Source organism: Labrus mixtus, chromosome 14, assembly GCF_963584025.1.
Source record: "Labrus mixtus chromosome 14, fLabMix1.1, whole genome shotgun sequence".
Classification (NCBI taxonomy): domain Eukaryota; kingdom Metazoa; phylum Chordata; class Actinopteri; order Labriformes; family Labridae; genus Labrus; species Labrus mixtus.
The window spans coordinates 23,237,421-23,257,111 of record NC_083625.1 but is presented as its reverse complement, the minus strand read 5'-3'; the positions used below and the strand labels follow the sequence as shown (position 1 = coordinate 23,257,111).

The 19,691-nt window shown below is 45.8% G+C and overlaps 1 protein-coding gene across 1 annotated transcript in view; it reads right to left on the bottom strand.

Annotated features, from left to right (window-relative positions):
• zzef1 (zinc finger, ZZ-type with EF hand domain 1) overlaps positions 1–19,691 on the bottom strand; it is a 35,433-nt gene that overhangs the window by 12,198 nt on the left and 3,544 nt on the right. Inside the window, exons 6-41 of the mRNA XM_061055897.1 lie at positions 19,195–19,405; positions 17,702–17,818; positions 15,539–15,717; positions 15,188–15,286; positions 14,992–15,083; positions 14,748–14,893; positions 13,924–14,029; positions 13,565–13,783; positions 13,037–13,128; positions 12,616–12,866; positions 11,066–11,199; positions 10,908–10,978; positions 10,709–10,823; positions 10,433–10,598; positions 10,191–10,312; positions 9,974–10,096; positions 8,991–9,160; positions 8,824–8,905; positions 8,527–8,728; positions 7,747–7,880; positions 7,397–7,637; positions 7,225–7,304; positions 7,049–7,139; positions 5,403–5,883; positions 5,155–5,319; positions 4,554–4,673; positions 4,263–4,424; positions 4,002–4,134; positions 3,599–3,737; positions 3,328–3,493; positions 2,966–3,228; positions 1,894–2,066; positions 1,523–1,718; positions 1,271–1,434; positions 379–659; positions 77–251 (exon numbers count right to left, since the gene is read on the bottom strand). Of these exons, the coding sequence (XP_060911880.1) occupies positions 77–251; positions 379–659; positions 1,271–1,434; positions 1,523–1,718; positions 1,894–2,066; positions 2,966–3,228; positions 3,328–3,493; positions 3,599–3,737; positions 4,002–4,134; positions 4,263–4,424; positions 4,554–4,673; positions 5,155–5,319; positions 5,403–5,883; positions 7,049–7,139; positions 7,225–7,304; positions 7,397–7,637; positions 7,747–7,880; positions 8,527–8,728; positions 8,824–8,905; positions 8,991–9,160; positions 9,974–10,096; positions 10,191–10,312; positions 10,433–10,598; positions 10,709–10,823; positions 10,908–10,978; positions 11,066–11,199; positions 12,616–12,866; positions 13,037–13,128; positions 13,565–13,783; positions 13,924–14,029; positions 14,748–14,893; positions 14,992–15,083; positions 15,188–15,286; positions 15,539–15,717; positions 17,702–17,818; positions 19,195–19,405 (5,861 nt within the window). The remainder of the gene's footprint in view (positions 1–76; positions 252–378; positions 660–1,270; positions 1,435–1,522; positions 1,719–1,893; positions 2,067–2,965; positions 3,229–3,327; positions 3,494–3,598; positions 3,738–4,001; positions 4,135–4,262; positions 4,425–4,553; positions 4,674–5,154; positions 5,320–5,402; positions 5,884–7,048; positions 7,140–7,224; positions 7,305–7,396; positions 7,638–7,746; positions 7,881–8,526; positions 8,729–8,823; positions 8,906–8,990; positions 9,161–9,973; positions 10,097–10,190; positions 10,313–10,432; positions 10,599–10,708; positions 10,824–10,907; positions 10,979–11,065; positions 11,200–12,615; positions 12,867–13,036; positions 13,129–13,564; positions 13,784–13,923; positions 14,030–14,747; positions 14,894–14,991; positions 15,084–15,187; positions 15,287–15,538; positions 15,718–17,701; positions 17,819–19,194; positions 19,406–19,691) is intronic.

The following is a 19,691-nucleotide window of genomic DNA, read 5'->3' as shown; positions in this document are numbered from 1 at the left end:
GGAGTCACAAAGGTGTTTAGAGAAAGTCAGGGAACTCAAGAGTACCACACTTTACGAAGTCCAGTGGACCGCATACCTCTGGGAAGCCCACCAGCACCAGCAGGGTGAAGAGGTTGGTGCGCTTGAGTGTTTGTGGAAGCTGCTGAATACAATGGTCAGTGAAGGCAGCGATGACAGTGCTCCACTCGGGACACACATTCAGACTGTGCAAAACGTCTGCCACCGTGCACGCCCAGTCCAGACCAATACGACTAGTGAACCAAGAAAAGAAGAGAGATCACCTCAGTGGTTATCAACGGCATGCAGACAACGATGTCAAAGGTAGTAGCGCTGTGGGTAAAGAGATCTCGTCAGTGTGGAGACGATGACTCCTCTCACCTGTCTAAACAGACCGCCCCCAGGCTGAAAAGCAGCTGTGTGGTCTTCCAGCCCTGGGTGTCTAAGCTGGCCGCCTCTCCCTGAGTCAGCAGCTCGTATTTGTCAGCCAGAGCCTCTGTGACAGCGGTGTCGGCCTCAGTCGGAGAGATCCTGAGCAGCAGCTGACCCAGCAGCCCCAGAGTGAGGTGGAAGGTCTCGTTCAGAGATCCGGCGTTGGAGATGACGGCTCTGAAAAGCTGGGGCAGGATGGAGTTCAGACTTGGCAGGGACAGCGTGCAGCCCTGAGGACACAAAGGAGACAGTGATCATTTGATATCTTCATGTTATCTGTGGAGAAACGTCAATTTAGAGTCTGAATTGGGAAACATTTCAGGAATAGGAAATCTTATGCTACAACAAAGCTTCAGTAGATTTGAGTGTTTGTGATTGATGTGTACATTAAAGATTGGCACCACTCCGTTTGTTCTATGAACATACATCTAGAGCTAGCATGCAGTTAGCTTAGCTTAGCATAAAAACTGCTGGCGAAAGCTAGCTTGGCACGTCTTCCTTATGTTTGATATGGTTTGTTAAATCTGTGCAAAAACCAAAGTTAAGAATAATACTGACAATCTAACTCTTCATGATATATTTGATTTGTGAGGAGTTTAGTGTGAGATCATTTCTTGACTGGTAGCAGTGATTTGAAGAACGTTAACGTCTAGCTGAACTTTTTCTGAATCCTAATGGAATCTCTAAGAACGGTTTTGTGTCTCTGCTTGTGTTTGTAGTCATGTTTTATTTATATTGCTAAGTTCCTTGGACAGATCTCCCTTGATATATGAGATCTAATCTCACTGGGACTCTCCTTGTTAAACGAGGTATAAGAATGGAAGTCTTATCTGTGACGTACTGGTTTTGCTGGTGGCAGCATGGCAGCTAGTAGACCCAGGATCCTCTCTCGGGAGCACTCTGAGAAAACGTGCTCCTGAAGGGGGACCTGCGGCAGCCTCTCGTCCGTCTCCTTTACAACGTCACATGTCGGAGAGTTGACTGCTCCCGGTCCGGACTCTGAGGCTGAGAACATTTCAGAACATGAAGCGTGTAGTCAGTGATAGAAAAACAGAGATCAAATCAGCCTGGTGGAATCAGACTCAACACTCACTTCGGACCACAGGGGAGAGGGGGTCGTCACTGGACACCGAGGGGGTCTGGCTGAGGCTAGGGGAGTCCAGGGTGTCTTGGATGACCAGCTTCATTTTGTCCCGCTCTCCAGTGCTCGGAGGGGAGGACACCTCGGGAGGAGCAGCGGGAGAAGAGCCCACCTCCTTTGGGTTTTTCTCCTTACTGGACGGTTTGCTCTAGAGGTGAGAGGATGAAACCATTCAGTTTGTTTACAATCCCAGAGCATGGGGTTTAAGTTGACAATCAGCATGTATTACCTACTGATTTTGTACATTAATTACATGCAAAGAAAATTCAGTGAATCCAATAATCTGTCGACCTAAAGTCCCGTCTTTGTCCTCAGTTCCTCACCTTGTCCTTTGGAGACGTCGGGGAGCAGATGGCTGCGTTGGATCCAGGCAGAGAGGAGGTGTCAGTGGCCGTGCTGAGCTCCTGAGAGGACTCTGGTGAGACTGGACACAGCTCACTGTCAGAAGACGAGTCATTGGACGACAGCAGGGCGAGCAAGGCAGAGGAACGCAGACCTTCATGGAGGAAAGAACAGAAACGTTTGTTCCATCTCTTTTTTTTTTTACAGATTCCACATGAAGATCTCGTATCTGTTCTCGGGGGATCTGGATTCTCTCTCTGAATCTTATGTTGCACACTTACCCCCCTGTAAGTGTCTGTCTATCTGTTTAGCAAACGTAAAGTCACCTTAAAGGCAGGGTTGGTCATTTTGGAAAACTAGCAGGATTTTGAAAGCAGCATTCCCTCAGTGCTCCGTCTGCACCCCCTCCCCTCTGTGCTCCCTCAAAAGCCACGCCCCCTCACCTACATGCAAGAAGCGGAACCTCAGCTCATGCTTTGAGTGTGGGCTCGTGCCCACATGGGGTAGAGAGCAAGCAGGGAGACAGGGAGGCTGTGATTGGTTCATCAGATTGGTACCTCTTGGCAGACATTGGTCAACGTTTTTACAGGTTTAAAACTGATACAGATGACAGATTTTCTTCGTTCTTTTTTTCAGAGCACATGAGTTATTAATTTCTGTCAGGACCAAAAGACAATTTCAATCAAAATCTTAAAAAGTGAATCCAGAGAAAATTACCAATCCTACCTTGAAGTATGTTATTATCTTTGCTAAGACTGAAGATAGGGTGGACATTTATCTGAGCTTTTTCAAAACCAGCCTCCCTACAGCTCACTTACAAACAAACAATTTTGTCTCTTTTATTTAATGTGTATCATTGGAGTCTTGTCATCCTCATGGTTTGCAGTTTAGTTCTTTGTTTTTGTACAGATCCAGACTCGTTTGTCTCTGCTTCCAGCTGCTGGCTCTACCTTCATATTTAGCACACATATGTGATGGTTTTATCGATCTTCCTAATCTCAACAGGCAGTCTAAACATACTTCTTTAAACACAGAACACTACTCTGAACTGACCTTTGCCGGGCTGGCCCTTGAGCAGGCAGTCGGTGATGAGCTGGGAGCAGCAGGTCTGCAGCGCTGACGCCTGGCTCAGGTGGTTGTTGTCCAAAGTCTCTCCCTCTGTCTGCTTCTGGCTGCTCAGCTCTGACGTGTAGAGCGCCAGAGCGGCGAACAGCAGCCAGGAATAGTTGTGGATGTAGGGCTGGATCAGACGGTGCCGGTCACTGATTCGTATCGTCACCATGGGGTACACTGTGATGCGATGAGTTGGCAGATGGCTGGAGATGTTACGGTTAAAAGAATATCAGAGTTACTACTCAGACTTTATCCATGAATGAGTTCAAACAGGATGAGATGAAACCTGAAATGTGCATCACCTGTCCGGATATTTCTTTGTATGGTAGCATCCAAAGCACAGATCGAAGTCTTCACAGACGTTGCAGTTGATCCTGCTGCCTACAATCAGGCCCTGACAATGGTCGCAGGCGTACTCCATGTTGACCATCTCATGGTCGTCCTCATGGCCCTCCGGCTTGGCCCCGCCTGGTTATAAACAAACACATTCCCCGTCTTATCCACAACTCTAGATGAATGTCTCTACACTCCGAAGATCTTTCAATGTGACTGTATGAGAGAGTGTGAGCTCACTGAGGAAGCACGTCTTGCAGAGGTCCATGTCCATGCACTGCAGACATCGGTAGCGGTGCCACGGTGCCATCCGCTCGCAGCCGTCACACGAGATGACAACGTTGAGCAGGTCGCAGTAACGAGCGATAAACATGTGCATCTGTTGAAAAGACAGAACATCAGACGTTAACATTTGTATTAGTGATCGACTACAGTGATGTTCTTTACATGCATGCTACCTCGTCGTCATTGAAGGTTTTTGTTATTAAAAACAAGAAATTACCCAGAATGGGTGTCCAGGACTTTTGTTTTTTGTCGCCATGGTATCAAAACAGGTATTGCCTTCGTTTGATTTTTACTAGAATCATATATCATATTCTATTTTCTTTTTGGTTTTTGAATTTGCACTTTTTGGGTTTCGTACCTTCCTCCTGTCCTCCATGGAGTCCTCCTCGTCGATTTTGTCGTACCACTTCTCAAACATCCCGTCCATGCACTCATCCATCCACTCCTGGTTCTTCTTGTAGTCTGCGATTTCATCCTCCTCAGTCCACTGACTGAAGATGCATTTGAACAGCAGACAGAACAGATCATTAAGATGCTGGGATACTGTTTGACATACTTTAAGAACCGTGTTGATCTGCTAAAACAAAAGCTGTGTTTTCTGCTCCCCTTATCATATTACCTGATGGCAATGTCATGGACACTGATGTTTTCCTGGGACATGCTGAGCAGGAGTTCAGGAAGCTTGATATTCAGGAAGAGAGGAAGGTCGTGAACCTCCCAGCTCATGTCCAGAAGGTGCAGCAAGCAGGTCTGCACACAGGACAGGGCGGGCAGCAGGGCTCTGAAGAGCGGGAACGAGGGGACAGGTCACATGACAGAATTCACACTTTAAACTAAGACTCATCATGATCACTTTTCCACTTCAGGGTTCTTAACTTAAGTCTGCTGTGTTACAAAAAGGAGGGCTTACTTCTCATTGAGGCTGCTGAAAGCTTGAACTGCCCCCACCAGCATGAGCACCAGCTGATGGTAGGAACGCCTCACCTCCTCTCCGAGCTTCTGCCCGCTGTCTGACAGCTGAGAGAAGTAGCTGGAAGAGACAAAGAGATTTCCTTTCTGTCAAGATTCTGTCGTTTGTAAACTTGTCTCTGCGCTTGTAAAAGTGTTTCACATCTTGTACATTTGTTTTATAAAATGTAAATTAGTTTTGTCCTTGGTAAAAGTGTTTTGGGATTTGTAATTTTGTTAAATAAAATGTAATTTTGCATTTTGTATAAAGTGTTTCACACTTTGTCATTTTGTTTTGTACTTCCCAGCCACCGTAGAATCATAAATATAACAGGACCCAGAATGGACACCTTTTTTTTTAGCACGCTCAATCGAGAAACTCAGTTTAGTATATTAAAGATCCTTTTCTTTTTCATTCTCAATAACACAACTATACTCTTTTATATATTTATATGGTTATATTTACTGAGCTGTGTGAGACTTAAGTGTTAATACAGTATACAAACAAAACAAGCATTACACATCGACTCTTCTTCAACACAAACATTCTCAGCAGGTCGTACCTGGTGAAGTCTTTCTGACACGCCAGCAGCTCCTGCAGGAACAGGATGCAGGGGGCCTGGAAGAGGTGTGGCTTTCCCAGGGATTGTAAACACTGCTGAACCATCTCCAGGACCTTACACACACTCAGAGCCTGGGCTTTGCTCAGTGACAGGGTCTGAAGAATGCTGCAGGAGGAAGACATGGATTACTTAACCACTACAATAACATAAATAATGAATGAAAAAATAAAAGACTGAGGGTGGTGAACCTTGCTGTGGTGAGAGCCTGGTCCCTTATAAAGTTCAGGATGTGTTTAAGGATTGGGTAGCGATCCTTCACAGAGGGGGTCATACGCGGCTCTTCTATAGATCTGCATGAGAGGAGGCGTAGGCGGGCCCGGCTGAACGGGGCCTTACGGGGGAAGGTGGAGGGTGAGGCTGGTTCTCCTGACTGGGAGGAGAGGCTCTCTGTGGAGCCTCTGTGGCCTTGCTTGTGTCCACATGAAGATGAGTTTTGGGCACCACCAGAGGTTTGGCTCTGTGCTGCTTTGGCATCACTGATCTCCTCTGGCCCCGCATGCTGAGGTCCCACAGAGGAGCTGGGCTGAAAGTCCGCTTCTGAGATCGAACTTGAGCGGAGGAGTAGAGCACTGCTGCCCTCTGCAGCTCTGGAGGAGTCACTGTCCTGACACGGCACTCCACATGGTGTGAATCTGAACAGCAGGAGGCTCTTCTCAATGCACATCTCCGCTGGAGACAAAGACAGTAACAAGAGTCAGAAAAATTATTATCATAGCCTTTGTGTTTTATGACTCTGCAAGCTATCCAGTTGCATTTTACACTGACCCAGGTGTTTCTCACAAACAAACAACACAGGAAAGTCTTGATTAAAAACATGCAAGAGAAGATCTCTTTCTCTGCAGAAGACCCGACTCACAACATCTGAACCAACAGATATGCATGAAGAGAACTCTCACACTGATAAAACAACAGAAATAAACACGATGTAATAACATTCAGTGTAATAAAGATTTCATACACCATTCACATGAATCAAAGGGGAAACAAGGCCAGAATAGTTTTTCTTAAGGACATGATACAGTGAAGTTTGCCTTCATTATTTAAGTTGTGAAAAAGTGCAATTAGTGCGTTCATTGTTGAGTTATGGAAGAGAGAGATAGATCACAGTGACCTTTGCTTTGACCATACATTCTTAAACAGCTCGTCCTTGAGTTCAAGTGGACTTTTGTGCCTCCACAGCTCATCTGAAGCTGCTCAATAAATCACTATTTTATCATTACTGTGAATTTGAGAATTTGCACACAAAACAATATTGCAAGTGTCAGCATTTATTACAATGAAGAGGAAACTATTTTATGCAGCCATGGACGTGGAGCTGGTCTGCTTCCTGTTGGACAGTCAAGTGACAAACCAAGTTTGAATGTTGTGTTTACAAGTTGCAACCAACATTTCTACTGACTGCCCATGCTTTACACCATGTTGATTTAGTCCAATGAAGCACAAGCTCGCCATCAGCCATCCTTAGATTAGCGGGAGCAAACACATGGAGCATGGAGCATGGAGCATGGAATAACTCAAGTTTCAAATTCACTTTTTCCGATTTTGTCTTCCCACGATCGTGAAAACAAGATCATCGAGATTAAACGATCACTGAGCTGCATGCCGTGTTGCGCTCATTTAGTCACTAGGTTTTGTCACGAGTGGTAAAAGTGTTTAATTTTTCATTTTGGCAACAAGAGTTCATCACCATCACCTCAAAAACCCCTCAAACATAGGTATGGTGTTCAACATGAAGAGCTGCAGGTAGACGTACAAACTGTGACTTATAGCTAATGTGCACTCTTCCATTTTGTGTTAATTTATTTCACGCTTTACAAAAGGTTATAGTCCTCACCTAGCGTCTCCATGGTAACCTCATCTTGACCTCCCTCCTTCTCATCAGGAACGGAGATTTTACCAACGAGGTACCTTTGCTTCATCTCCAGCTGATGGAGAAAACAAACATTTTGGTTCAGAAACACGATCTCTGTCACTTGAGCGGCACATACATGTGATGGTTATGAACCTTACCATCCAAGTCCTGATGCTGTCAGCGAGTGCGTACACCTGCACAAACTCTTCACTCAGGCACGACTTACAATCCTGATAAACTGCTCACACAGAAGACAAACATCACGCAGGTTATTTACAAAATAAACAGAACATCGTGTTCTATAGTCAGGGATAATAAACCGAGCGTTACCGTAGGTCTTCAGCGCATGGTTCAGGGCCGGTGTGTGGTACACCATGGCCGCCCAAATGGCGTTCACAGCCTGGTCTGTCTTTGACCCGGGAGCGATCTCGTTTCTCATCGGCTGTTTCCTGCAGGACTGCACGAGGGTCTTCATCAGTTCTGTTCTGCTGTCTGTCGGCTCCTGGGACGGGTTCCATCGGGCAAAGTCCTCCAGGAAGTTCACTACCTCATCAGGGGTCCACGACTTCGACTACAAGACGGTAAAAAAACAACGGGTTAGAACGCCTCCTGGCTCAAGACGTTCACAGAGGAATAATGTAAACCTGAGATAAGAGACTTCTGCATTGATCGGTCAGTACCTGGTCTGTGGGTGCTTTTGTTCGATTGGTCTCTCTGGCTTCACACAACCCGTGTCTCAGGATGGGTTTCCAAAGAGGGGAAGACTGAACGTGGGACATTTTCCCCTGAGGGAGCTCCTTCACAGAGCGAATCTCTGAAATAGACGGCGATATCAAAAAAGATCAGAATTGTATCTTTTAAAAAAGGGTCAGGAAAAACAGCTCAGGGTTGTATTTTTTCAGTACATGATGCAGTCTGGAAAGTGTTTCCTCATACCTCAATCCATTTTATCAACACATCTCTTATTATGATGAACATCAATTTTAACAAAATGAAATTACACGGCGACTCTCATATCAGAAAAGTAGCTCAAAGGAAGAAACAATAAGAAAAAGTGTAGCAATGCATGGCATGTGATGGAAATGCAGTGGTTGCTGCTGTCCCCTCATAGCAAGAAGGTTCCCGGTTCAAATCCTGAATCATAGGATGAGCAGTGAAGATAATGGATGGATGCTAAATTAAAGCTAATGAATAACAATGATCATAATAACATTAAAGGTCAATATAAACCAAGTTAAAGGGGACATTTTAGCGAGATCTTTTCATGTGTAGCCCTATTGATTTCCACAATTCCGCTACAGCACCATTACTACCGTCATCACACATTAAGACATTCTTGTCGCTTCCACAACGGCATTACACTGGCGTCCCAGTCTATGCATTCACATTGCCTTATTTCACACAGAAAGCCTTCAGCTCTCAGACCTTCATGTGATCTAGTTCCTAGAGGGCGGTCTCACCATGAGGAGATTTGAGGGCGAGTGTTCTTGAAGCCAGGCGACCCATCAGACGAGCGACCAGCAGCCGCAGGTCTGACATCCAGGAGATGGTGATGTCCGGGAGCCCGAGGGCGGTCACAGTGAACTTGTAACCCCACTCGTTATTACTGCTGTCCGAGTGGAAGAGGAACTGGAGCTGAGGGCCGGCGTCGAACGTCACTTTCTGCAGGATCAGTGAGAAACAACAGACGTGTTCAAACAGGATAAACATCAACTGGGTTTCATATGAACGCAGCTGAAGGTTTTCTTATTCCCTACCTTCGGCCACTTCTCAGTTCCAACCTTCATGTCATATCGGACCTTCCCACCTCGGGAGTCTGTGAATTCTAGGTAGTCGTATCTGTCAAAAAGCACGAGCATAGAGAATGGTGAACAAGAATGTCTCACTGTGGACACAAACAAGAATCTCTTCACTCTCCGCTCACCTCTTCTCCGTCTCACAGCGCTCGTCAAACTCCAGCTCAAACGAGGTGGCGCCGGGGCAGGCGAAGATGCTGGTCTCGTGTCGGCTGTTCTCGTAGTTGTGAGGAGACTCCAAGTTCCAGGTCCTCAGCACAACGGGCTGCTGGGGCTGGTGCCAGCTCTCCTGATCCACCTACAGGTGAGTCAGTGAACGCAATCAGCTGATGGTGGAGCATTAATATTAATACATTTTTCATTTTAAATCTCATCAGAGTTTCTCCTCCAGCCTCCTCGTATTTAATCTGCAGAAAGTCAGAGTGAGCTGATGTGAGAACTCAGCAGGATATAATCAGGAGAATTCACCTGGAGCGAGTGGGAGGGGGTGGTGACGTTTATTCTCTGTGATCGCTGCACGACCATAGACTGTCTGCACGCCACCTCTACCATCTCTGTGCTCTAATGAACCTGCTGCATTATGTTTCCTGTTCTCCAGTATGTTCTTCTCCACTCTTTAGTTCACATTGTGATTCTGTTCAACTACATGTAGCATTTATATAAAGACAAATATATATTCTCGCTGTGAAGTGCATGTGTGAACAACCAGATCTGGAGGATTTGAGGAGCAGTCCTCCTGAAGTCTTCTAGATATTTTCAGGAGTTTATGTGTGAAAACAGCTCACCTCCATCTGATACCACTAGCGCTAAAAGCTGGACAGAATTTATTCGTTTCCCACACACCTATGTACGTCACTCGCAGAAATCCACCTGTTATCACAACTTGATTCAAACAAATGTCCTTAAATGGAAGATGGCCTCAACAAAGATGGACACATTATAATGTGTGCATAGAGAGCGTGTGTCTACCGGCTCTGGTCGTTTTGCTGTAATTAACTTCCCCTCATGCTCCAATTACCTGTCTGCGTTCTTCCCCTTTCTGCTTTCACTCAGCCTGTGGGATGAGAGGCTGTAAACATTTTTCGGCACACTGCGGCCTAAGTGGACTGACCTTCGAGAAGATGTCTCCCGTATCGCCTGACAGGCTTTTGAGCAGCTCGACCAGAGAGGAGAATTTCTTCAGCAGCACGCTGTGAGGGATGTCCAGAGAGCACAGCTCCAGGAGTAAAATCATCTGCACAGGTCAGAACACATTTCACAGTCGTTCAGCGCGTACAGATTCATACCCGGGCCGGGTGACAAATGTAGAAAGTTTGACAGTGTTTTACCAGTTGTCTGAAGACTGTGGCGAGGATGGAGCTGCCCAGTTTGTCATTGATTTGAGCACCGGTGTACCTCTGCAGCAGGGAACCCAGGATGGCTTTGAAACTTCCCAGGAACTGATCCACATCTGTCAAAGTAAAGCATCTAGCATCATCCTCTACACCTGAATGATTCTCTAAGTGAACCATTAGAAAACTCCCCTTCCATCTGTTGGACAGTAACGTCTGACCTATCAGCAGTATCTTACATTTAAGCAGGATTTCTCTGGCCAGCTCCATGGCGATGGCGGTGGAGGATCCAGTCTTGAGCTGCAGGTAGCACCAGGAGACCAGACTGCCCTGCAGAGCCCAGAACAAAGACAGCAGCACCGTCCTGCTGGCTCCACTGCTCTCATCCACCATCATCACCTCACACTGAGAGACAAAGTGGATCATCAGAGAAGAAGAGGGAGCAGCAGCTGTTGTTGATGAATGATGTAATAAAACAGTCCAGATGTTGTGTGTATGTTTAACAGACGTCTCACCTCTCGTGTTGCCACCAGAAGCAGCGTCTCCATTACCGACAGTATTGGGCTGATGTCAAAGTCTGCGGGAGCTCCTTTGGGTGGGAGCAGGAGAAGGCCACTTGGATCTTGGTCGCTGCACAGAGAAGAAAACACAGCTGCTGATACACGGCTGTGACCCGAACGTGGAAGAGAACGTGAGCATCCACAGTCTGCTTACCTGAAGTAATTACACAGAGATTCAAACGTCACCTTCACCGACTCGGGCTGGTCCTCTTCTGTGATGTTTTTCTGCAAAAGACAAATGGTGACATTACATTTCCTCATTAGAATCAGATTTCTGTCTTCACCTCTCCGTTTGTTTTTTTAATAACTCACCATCATGTGGAAGAGTTTGTCTCTCCTGACGTGTTTGTCAGGGAAGAAAACTGCTGCTCCGTTAAGAATGGCCTTCACTGCTTCTTTATGCAAAGCTTTCTCCACCAACGTCTCTCCCACTGGACCATCCACCACTGAAACACAATCATGAGATACACATAGTTTTACATTATACATAAACTGATTTAAGAGGGGAGAATCCACTAAACATTGTTATTGGTCGTGAATAAGAATCAACTTTTCTACATGTACTGTGCACAGAACCTGCACTGATTCGACAATGCATAGGCAGACAGAAGCTTTCTTTTAAAATAACTTCAATGAACAACATTATTATTAAACACCATCAGCCAATTAGAATGCAGACTGCGTCCACTCGGCTGTGATGCTCTGCTCCATGTGCTGGTGACCGCGAAGAAGCTTTACAAACTTTGTCGTGACATCATTTTAAAAACCACCCGAAGCATTGCTTTCAGCACAGTATGGTCTAAAGAGAGTTTGCACATCAGCCCACATCAGAAAACATGTACAGAGAGATGTGATATATCTGTGATAGGCCGGTATGAGCATCATAGGAAAGCAGAGGAGGGAGTAGAAGGAGCTGAAGAAATTCAACCTGCCAAAGACGAAGGTGGGCACTCCCACACCTCCCTCATCGAGTCCATCCTCACCTCCTCCATCAATGCCTGGTACGCTGCAGCTACTGCTAAGGACAAGGGTAGTCTGCAGCCTATCATCTGATTACACTCTGTTACTGAGAGACATGCTTCTCACACACACAGGACCCGATCACACACATGCACAAACAGGACGTGTGGACATGCACTAGTGGAGAGATGTCAGAGTAGGGCTGCTACACAGGGAGCGCACCAGAGCGGTTGGGGGTTCGGTGCCTTGCTCAAGGGCACCTCTGCAGTGATCGGTAAGTGCACTGGCACCTCTCCAGCTACCAGACCAACTTCCATATTATGGTCCTCATCGTGCTCCCAACCCAACGCCCTACGGACTCCAGCCCCTTTGCTCTGCAATCTGACGTTGTACTTTAGGACCAAAACCTCACCCAACGAGGATGTTTTGTCCCTCTGCTATCAGCCTCATTAACGGACTCCAGTCCCCCAGCTGTGACTGAGACTCTGCCAGCTTAGTCCCTTTAAGTTTCATTACGCTAACCCCCAATTAAGCCACCAGATCAGACTCTTGCTTTACGTCGCCGCACTAAATCTGAATAATTATCTCTGAACAATGTCTCTGTAGTTCATACAGTAAAGATGTGCACACTACCTCTGCAACACCGTGCACATTTTTCTATCTTTTATTCTATTTTTATACTGTTACAAAGACCCAAGACAAACCACTTGTATGTGCATACCTACTTGGCAGTAAACGTCTTTCTGACATATCGGTCAGGCTTTCAATTTCTGCAAGATTGCCACAAATTCTCAGAAATCAGTCACGCTATTCTGCTACTGTCCAAGTAATCTCAGATCATCAAATCATCACAAAAAACATTTTCTTGCTGCCGCTTGCATGAAAGCTGAAGCGGTTCTTACCACTGCAGAGGTGAGTGTAGAGTTCCCAAACAGCCTTCACAGACTCAGACGGCGGTTCTGTGCTGCTGGAAGTGGATGGACAAGCTGCAGCTGGAGGTGCTGCTGCAGCTGGAGGTGGTGCTGCTGCTCCATCTTCTGGTCCTGTGCTGTCCTCAGGGCCTCGGGGCTCCAGTGGGTTGGGCATCATGGGGAAACAGTTCTGCATCAGCTGGAGCAGCAGAACTCTGCTCTTCAACACCTCCTCTCCCTCACTGAGACAAAGACAAACAGCTGGATTTAAACGGAGGCCTTCCTAACACGGTGCATGTCCTGCTTCCTGACTCTTAGTAGTCTGTACTTGCCTCTTATTACTGCTGCATCAATTGAGGCAGTGAGGATGTGGGTACAGAAAAAACACAGACATGAAAGCACTACTACTCACATCTCCCTGAGTTTATTGTAGAAGCTCCAGAAAAGGTTCAGACCGAGGCCACTGAAGTCCAGAAGAAACTTCGGTTTAAAATGAGAGGCATCCTGCAGCAGTGGAGAGAAAACGACAACGATGACAAACAAATAATCTGCACATGTTAAGAATTCAACAGTCGAGTAAAGGCAGACTGGCCCACTTTAAATATGTTAATAAATTAAGTGAGGCAGAGATAGAAATGAGTTAAATCCTCAAACTCAAGGTGGTAATTTAAGACTGTATTTCCTCTCCCTCTCTATTCTTGTTTAGAGTGAGATCATTTTAAAGAGTAATAAGGGAACCAAAGGAGGAATCAGCTGCAGTTACCTTTGACCTTTTTTTGTATAACAGTCCCAAAACCCTCCAGCCGGTTTACCACAAATACAGCATGAAATAACAAAATGAAGAGATGTATGCTGATTGGAGCGTTTTCGGCTACTGAGAATTTGAATTCAAGGTCGGAAATTAAACCATTGGATGTTTTGGAAAAGGTTCAGCAGTTACCATGTCTCGCGTTAGCTGCTGTATGAAGAATAGTGTCTTGTTAAGTAGACAAAGGCCGGTGACCGTGTCGTGGTCGTAGCTCTCTCCCTCTGGACTGAGGTCGTCCAGGTCTCCGAGCCTCTCTGCCCCCGGACACAGATAACCGCTGAAGGTGAGGGACTGCACGCCAAGACGCTCTGCGGAGTCTTGCCTGGTGCACAAGAACTTCACCATCAGGAACTAGGAAGACAAAAAAAAAACAAAGGCGTGGTTACTTGATGACATGAAAAATAAAACAAAAAGGAACTCAGGACTTTGAGGGAAGTCTCTGAATACTTGACAACAAAACAATCTGTTGGTAATAAAGATATGTTTTGTACCTTTGCAACGCGACACTGCTGCAGCTTGATCTCCACGTCGTTCCAGTCGTCCTCAAGCTCAAACCAGCCAATCGGCTCATCTTCAGACTGAGCTGGAGTCCTAGCACTGCAGGTCAGGAGACAGAATGCTGTGTTAGATACTCAAACTAACACCTCTAGAAAACCCCCCCATCGAAGAGGGGGTAGATACACTGACTATGCTGTGTTAGTAATATCTGCTTTTATGACTCAACAAACATAGTTTAGCTGTTTTCTGTTATTAATGAGTTGTTAACTCTTGGAAGGTCCAATCAGTAAGATGTGTAGTGAGTGAAATGATAAAGTGACCTTACTATCTGATCAGACATTAAGGAAACATGCTATGTTGAAGTGTTGGTTTCTCTGACAACAATGCAGCAGCCAGTATGTCCTCCTTCTAACTTTAGATTCTGGTCCTGAATGCTCTGGATTTGTTTGGACCAGAGAAGGTAGACGGTTTTAAGGCTACCCCCACACGGCCATTTTGGACGCCCCTTGGTTTGTCAGATATGAGAGCAGTTATCAGGTAAAACCAACAGGTGTTGCAGAGATGGAAGCAGGCGAGAGAAGTGGTTCAGATAGAAGTGATTGTTTATTTCTTTATTGTTTCTAATAAGCTCCACGAGCAGAAACGTGCTCAAACTAGGATCAATATTGGAGATGCTTTTGAAAAATGGAGAGAGGTTAGAACACAGAAAGGTTTACAGACCGATGCAGAGCTGGATAAACACTGAAGCTTCAGTGTTCACCACATGGCAACTACATGCTCCTTTATACATTGCAGATTTATTTTAAGTCCTCCTTACCTGTCTTGTACAAACTCTTTGTAGGCCTTGTAGTCCCAGGAGTCGTACTTTTTAAACCTCCTGAAATGTTTCTCTGCATCGAAAGCCTCTTCCTCCTTGTACGTAAACACCAAGCCGCATTTTGCACCAATGGATCCTTTCCGCACCTGCGTCACACACACACACACCAAACAGAAGGCGTTATATAACTTACAGCTCTATTGCAGTTGTTAACAAAATCCTGCAAAGCCAAGCGGAGCCTCACTTTGATCTTCATCTGAGTGACCTGGAAGTTACTCTGATCCTCTGTGGACAGGATCACACTGGCTTTCTTCCTGCCGCTCTCTGTCAGAAAACCTTCAGAGCAACAACAACATTCAGGTTTAGTGAGGGACATGTGCAGAGTTGAGATGAGCCTCATGTTGTTGTTTGTTATTGAATAAAGCTGGTCTGCATCATACCGTCTCCAGTGGAGGATTCTGTGAGCATGTTCTCGGGTCCGGATTTCTCCTCTTTGCTCTTGACGTCACACGCCTGCAGGTGCAGCTGGAGGGGCTTCCCTGTTAGGACACATCAGTTATCATGACAGTGCATTTTCAGTGAGGTCATAGTTAATCACTCGATCGTTTTCCATACAGGATATCCTTCTACTCAGGAGCACTGATCTGCAGCAGTGTAAGAGAATTAGCTATTTTTCCACTGCACGCTCCACTGATGCATCTCATCTGTGAGCGCTGAGCACTTTCTCTCCCAGGCCTGTGGTTTCAAATATCTCGCTGCCAGTGAGAGTGAAAGAGGGCTGGTCACGTTACCGTTGCGATTAAGTAGCCGCAGCCTGACGGAGGCCATGGACACGATGAGGGCGGAGGCCTTGTACTCGGCCTCTAAATGGTCGCTGATGCAGGACAGGGCCTGCAGCACCTTCGCCACGCTGCCCCGCGCCAGAGCGAAGGCGAGGAGGGTGAGCTCTGCATCAGGACTCACACAGCAGCTGCAGAGGAGCAGAGGAAAGCAAGAGTTAGTTTGAGGAACCCTTTCAATGATAATTAACCACTTTGGATAACTCAAATTCAGAGCATTTTCGAATTCTAGTAAGTCGATAGATAGATAGATAGATAGATAGATAGATAGATAGATAGATAGATAGATACTTTATTGATCCCAAGGGAAATTCAAAAGTAAGACCCGGCCAATATTTTTTGTGCTGATATCGATATTGAGGAGGAAAAAAATCTGATACCGATATACCTGTATATAGCTGATGAAATTAGCCGATACTGATAGTCACTTGCTATGCTAATATCAGCCGATAGTGGTCGGCCAGACGTCATTTGAATATTTCCCTTTATTCGTAAGAAAATACTCAAAATAAACCCACACCCACATATCTATATCATCAACAGCATTGGTTGCTGTAACTTTTCATTAAACGAGTTATCAGACTGTTGGAGCAAGATAATGACGTCATCTGAAGCATCGACATGATTTCTGCACGTAACAATGACTGTGCATTTTGTCCTGAAAGGTTAGATTGAATTTGCAATGAATCTCTGTGCAGCTCTCACGGACTCAAAAAACAACGACTACCGCCAAAAACTCTTTCAAGATACCAGTCAGACTGCGCCTTAAAAATGTTAGGAATTTATCTGCAGCTTAGAAACAAGATAAAAGACATTCTGGATTTGATCCACATAAGAAGAGAAGGTTGCATTTTAAGGATCTGCCTTTAAAGGTTTTCAGTCCTGTTTAGTTTAAAGACTGCCACGTACTTCCTCCCTGACTGATGATGCACTTTGTAGCTTCAGGTGATCTTCACTTTCAGAGCTTCTCTGATTGACTGATTCAAAAACGGAGACAGTCTCGACTCTCCCTGGTTCTGTACATTAACATGGAAGTGTTTTCTTGTCATCGTTACACCTGATGTCTGAACTAATACATGAGTCAGCATAAAGCGAGACAGTGTGCAGATGCCTCACTCAGAATCTTTAAAGGCCCTGACACACCAAGCAGACGGCAAAGAACTAGTGGCCACGAAGGCCACGAAGGCCACCTGTGGCGTCACGTCTTAGCCAAAAAGTTGCACTTGAACACACCGCAAAGACTACAGCTGACGGCCAACCACCACATACATTCTGCTCATGTGTGAGAGGAAATAACTCTCCATGCCAGCAGGCGGCGGTAGTCTGTTGTTATGATACGAGAAGACCATTTTCACACCGCTGTCGCCCACCACTCGTATTATAGGTAGTCTACTAATGGAGAATAATGTCTGATAAAAAGTTGAAAATGGTGCTGGCGTTGTCAGCCCTTGGTCTTTTAGTGGAAAAAGAAGAGACAGAGGAGACAAATAAGGAGAAACCACACTAATGGGTGAAAGCATGGATACTACAGCGGCATGCTCAAGGGGCTTTACTGAACCTGAGAGGAGAGCTGGAGATAAATGAAACCTCCCAACAGCCAATCAGAGAGATCCCTCTCACCGACCCGCCGATGTTGAATCGGCCATAAAAAGGCAGGCGGGTAGCGACAGAGCGGGACACACCGCAAAAACTAGAGTGACGAGCGCTCACCGACGGTCCAACTAGGACCGACAGCCGACGATCTCCTCGGTGTGTCAGGGCCTTTAAGATTTACCCTTCTCAAACGCTCCTGTCACACACTCAGGTGTGCAGAGATTTATTTTCAATGTAAATCTATTCATAGCCTGAATGAATCTCTGACAATGCTGCGAGTGAATGAAAAATATACAGTCATATGTCTGATGACTAACTGATAAGAATATTCAGGAAGTATTTGTTACTGATGAGACTCAACCCCCCACTGAAGGATTTACAGTCTATAATAAAATGGACGTCGCATGTCATCATAAGCCTGAATCAATACTCCGACTCCTGCCTGATGTCATTGCGATGATGTCAGCATCACGAGCTCAGTGAGGCAGTGATGAGTAAGTGTGCTGATGTCATCGTCCTTACTCTGCGATCCTGAGGAGAAATCCATCCACCTCCTCCAGGATGTTCAGGGAGAAGAACTTGGGGAACTCTGTGGAGGACGGCGTGAGGGACAGCGGTGGCATGTGCAGTAAGGCTTTTCTGTGAAGAAAGAAAAACAAGAGGAAAACTCTCAGACACGGGGACGAAACATCACAATCATGGCCAGGTGTGCTCACACATACAAGGAATTTGACTTTGACAGACTGTGTTCTCCATGTAACATTAAACGATAAAAGGTCACATATTCTATAAAATCCACTTCACCATATGTCTCTAATAAGTGTCCCTAGTCTGCCTACAAACCCCCGAATGATGAGAAAAGTCCATCCTCTCCGTCTTTTGCCTGCTCCACTTTTCAGAAAATGTGTGCTCAAACAGGCCATTTGGAGATTTTCCCTTCATGACATCACAAAGGGCAGTAGCCCCTCCCCCAGGTGGGTGACACTCCCACAGCTAGGTGTTTGTTCTGCCCTCTGAGTCTGCCTTCTCACCGTAAACAATAGGACATGGAGCGAGAAAGCCTGAGACACCCGAGCCCTTCCAGAGAGTGGGCGTGGTCAGACACAGCTCATTTACATTTAAAGGTACAGACACAGAAACAGCCTGTTCTGAGCAGGGCTGAAATAGAGGAGTTTATAGACATGATCAAATACAGGATCAGAGTGGATTTAGAACAAGAAACTTCACACACATGTTTTGAGGAGCTCTGAGACTTATTTACACTGGTTGAAGAGGAGGAGAATATGTGACCTTTAAACTATAAACAAATGAATAAACAAGAAACTATATACAGGACTAAATAAGATAACAGTGCAGAGGTGAGCTGTGGAAAAAAACAAAGAATGTACATGAAGTACAAAATTGTGTTTCCAGTAAGACAGTGTGCAAAGGTTAATATGTATATTACCCTATAATTAACACACACACACACACACACACACACACACACACACACACACACACACACACACACACACACACACACACACACACACACACACACACACACACACACACACACACACACACACACACACACACACACACACACACACACACACACACACACACACACACACACACACACACACACACACACACACACACACACACACACACACACACACACACACACACACACACACACACACACACACACACACACACACACACACACACACACACACACACACACACACACACACACACACACACACACACACACACACACACACACACACACACACACACACACACACACACACACACACACACACACACACACACACACACACACACACACACACACACACACACACACACACACACACACACACACACACACACACACACACACACACACACACACACACACACACACACACACACACACACACACACACACACACACACACACACACACACACACACACACACACACACACACACACACAGTAATGAGTAGTGCGTCTTACTGTGTACTCTGAAGGACAGTCTGAGCCAGTGCAGGGTTGGTCTCCATGGACGCGGTGACCAGGGAGGTGAGGAGAGACAGGTACCAGATGGCCGAAGCATCCGACACAGACACCTCTTTACTCTTAGTAATCTGATAACCCAGCGTCTTCAAGCCGTGAATCCGCGTGTCACATCCATCGCTCAGGCACCTCTTAATGTTGATTTGGATGTCTGGGGTTTGTTAGAGACATGATGCAGTTAGGACACTGATGGATTCCTCTGAGAATGACAAAACACTAGACGCAGACCATTTTTTAAAACTAATACCAATATTGATTTTAAACGGGATGAATTAAAAAATGACTGATTTTCTGGCCTCTGCATGTTTCTAATAAGCTCCACGAGCAGAAACGTACTCAAACTAGGATCAATATTGGAGATGCTTTTGAAAAATGGAGAGAGGTTAGAACACAGAAAGGTTTAAAGACTGATGCAGAGCTGACTAAACACTGAAGCT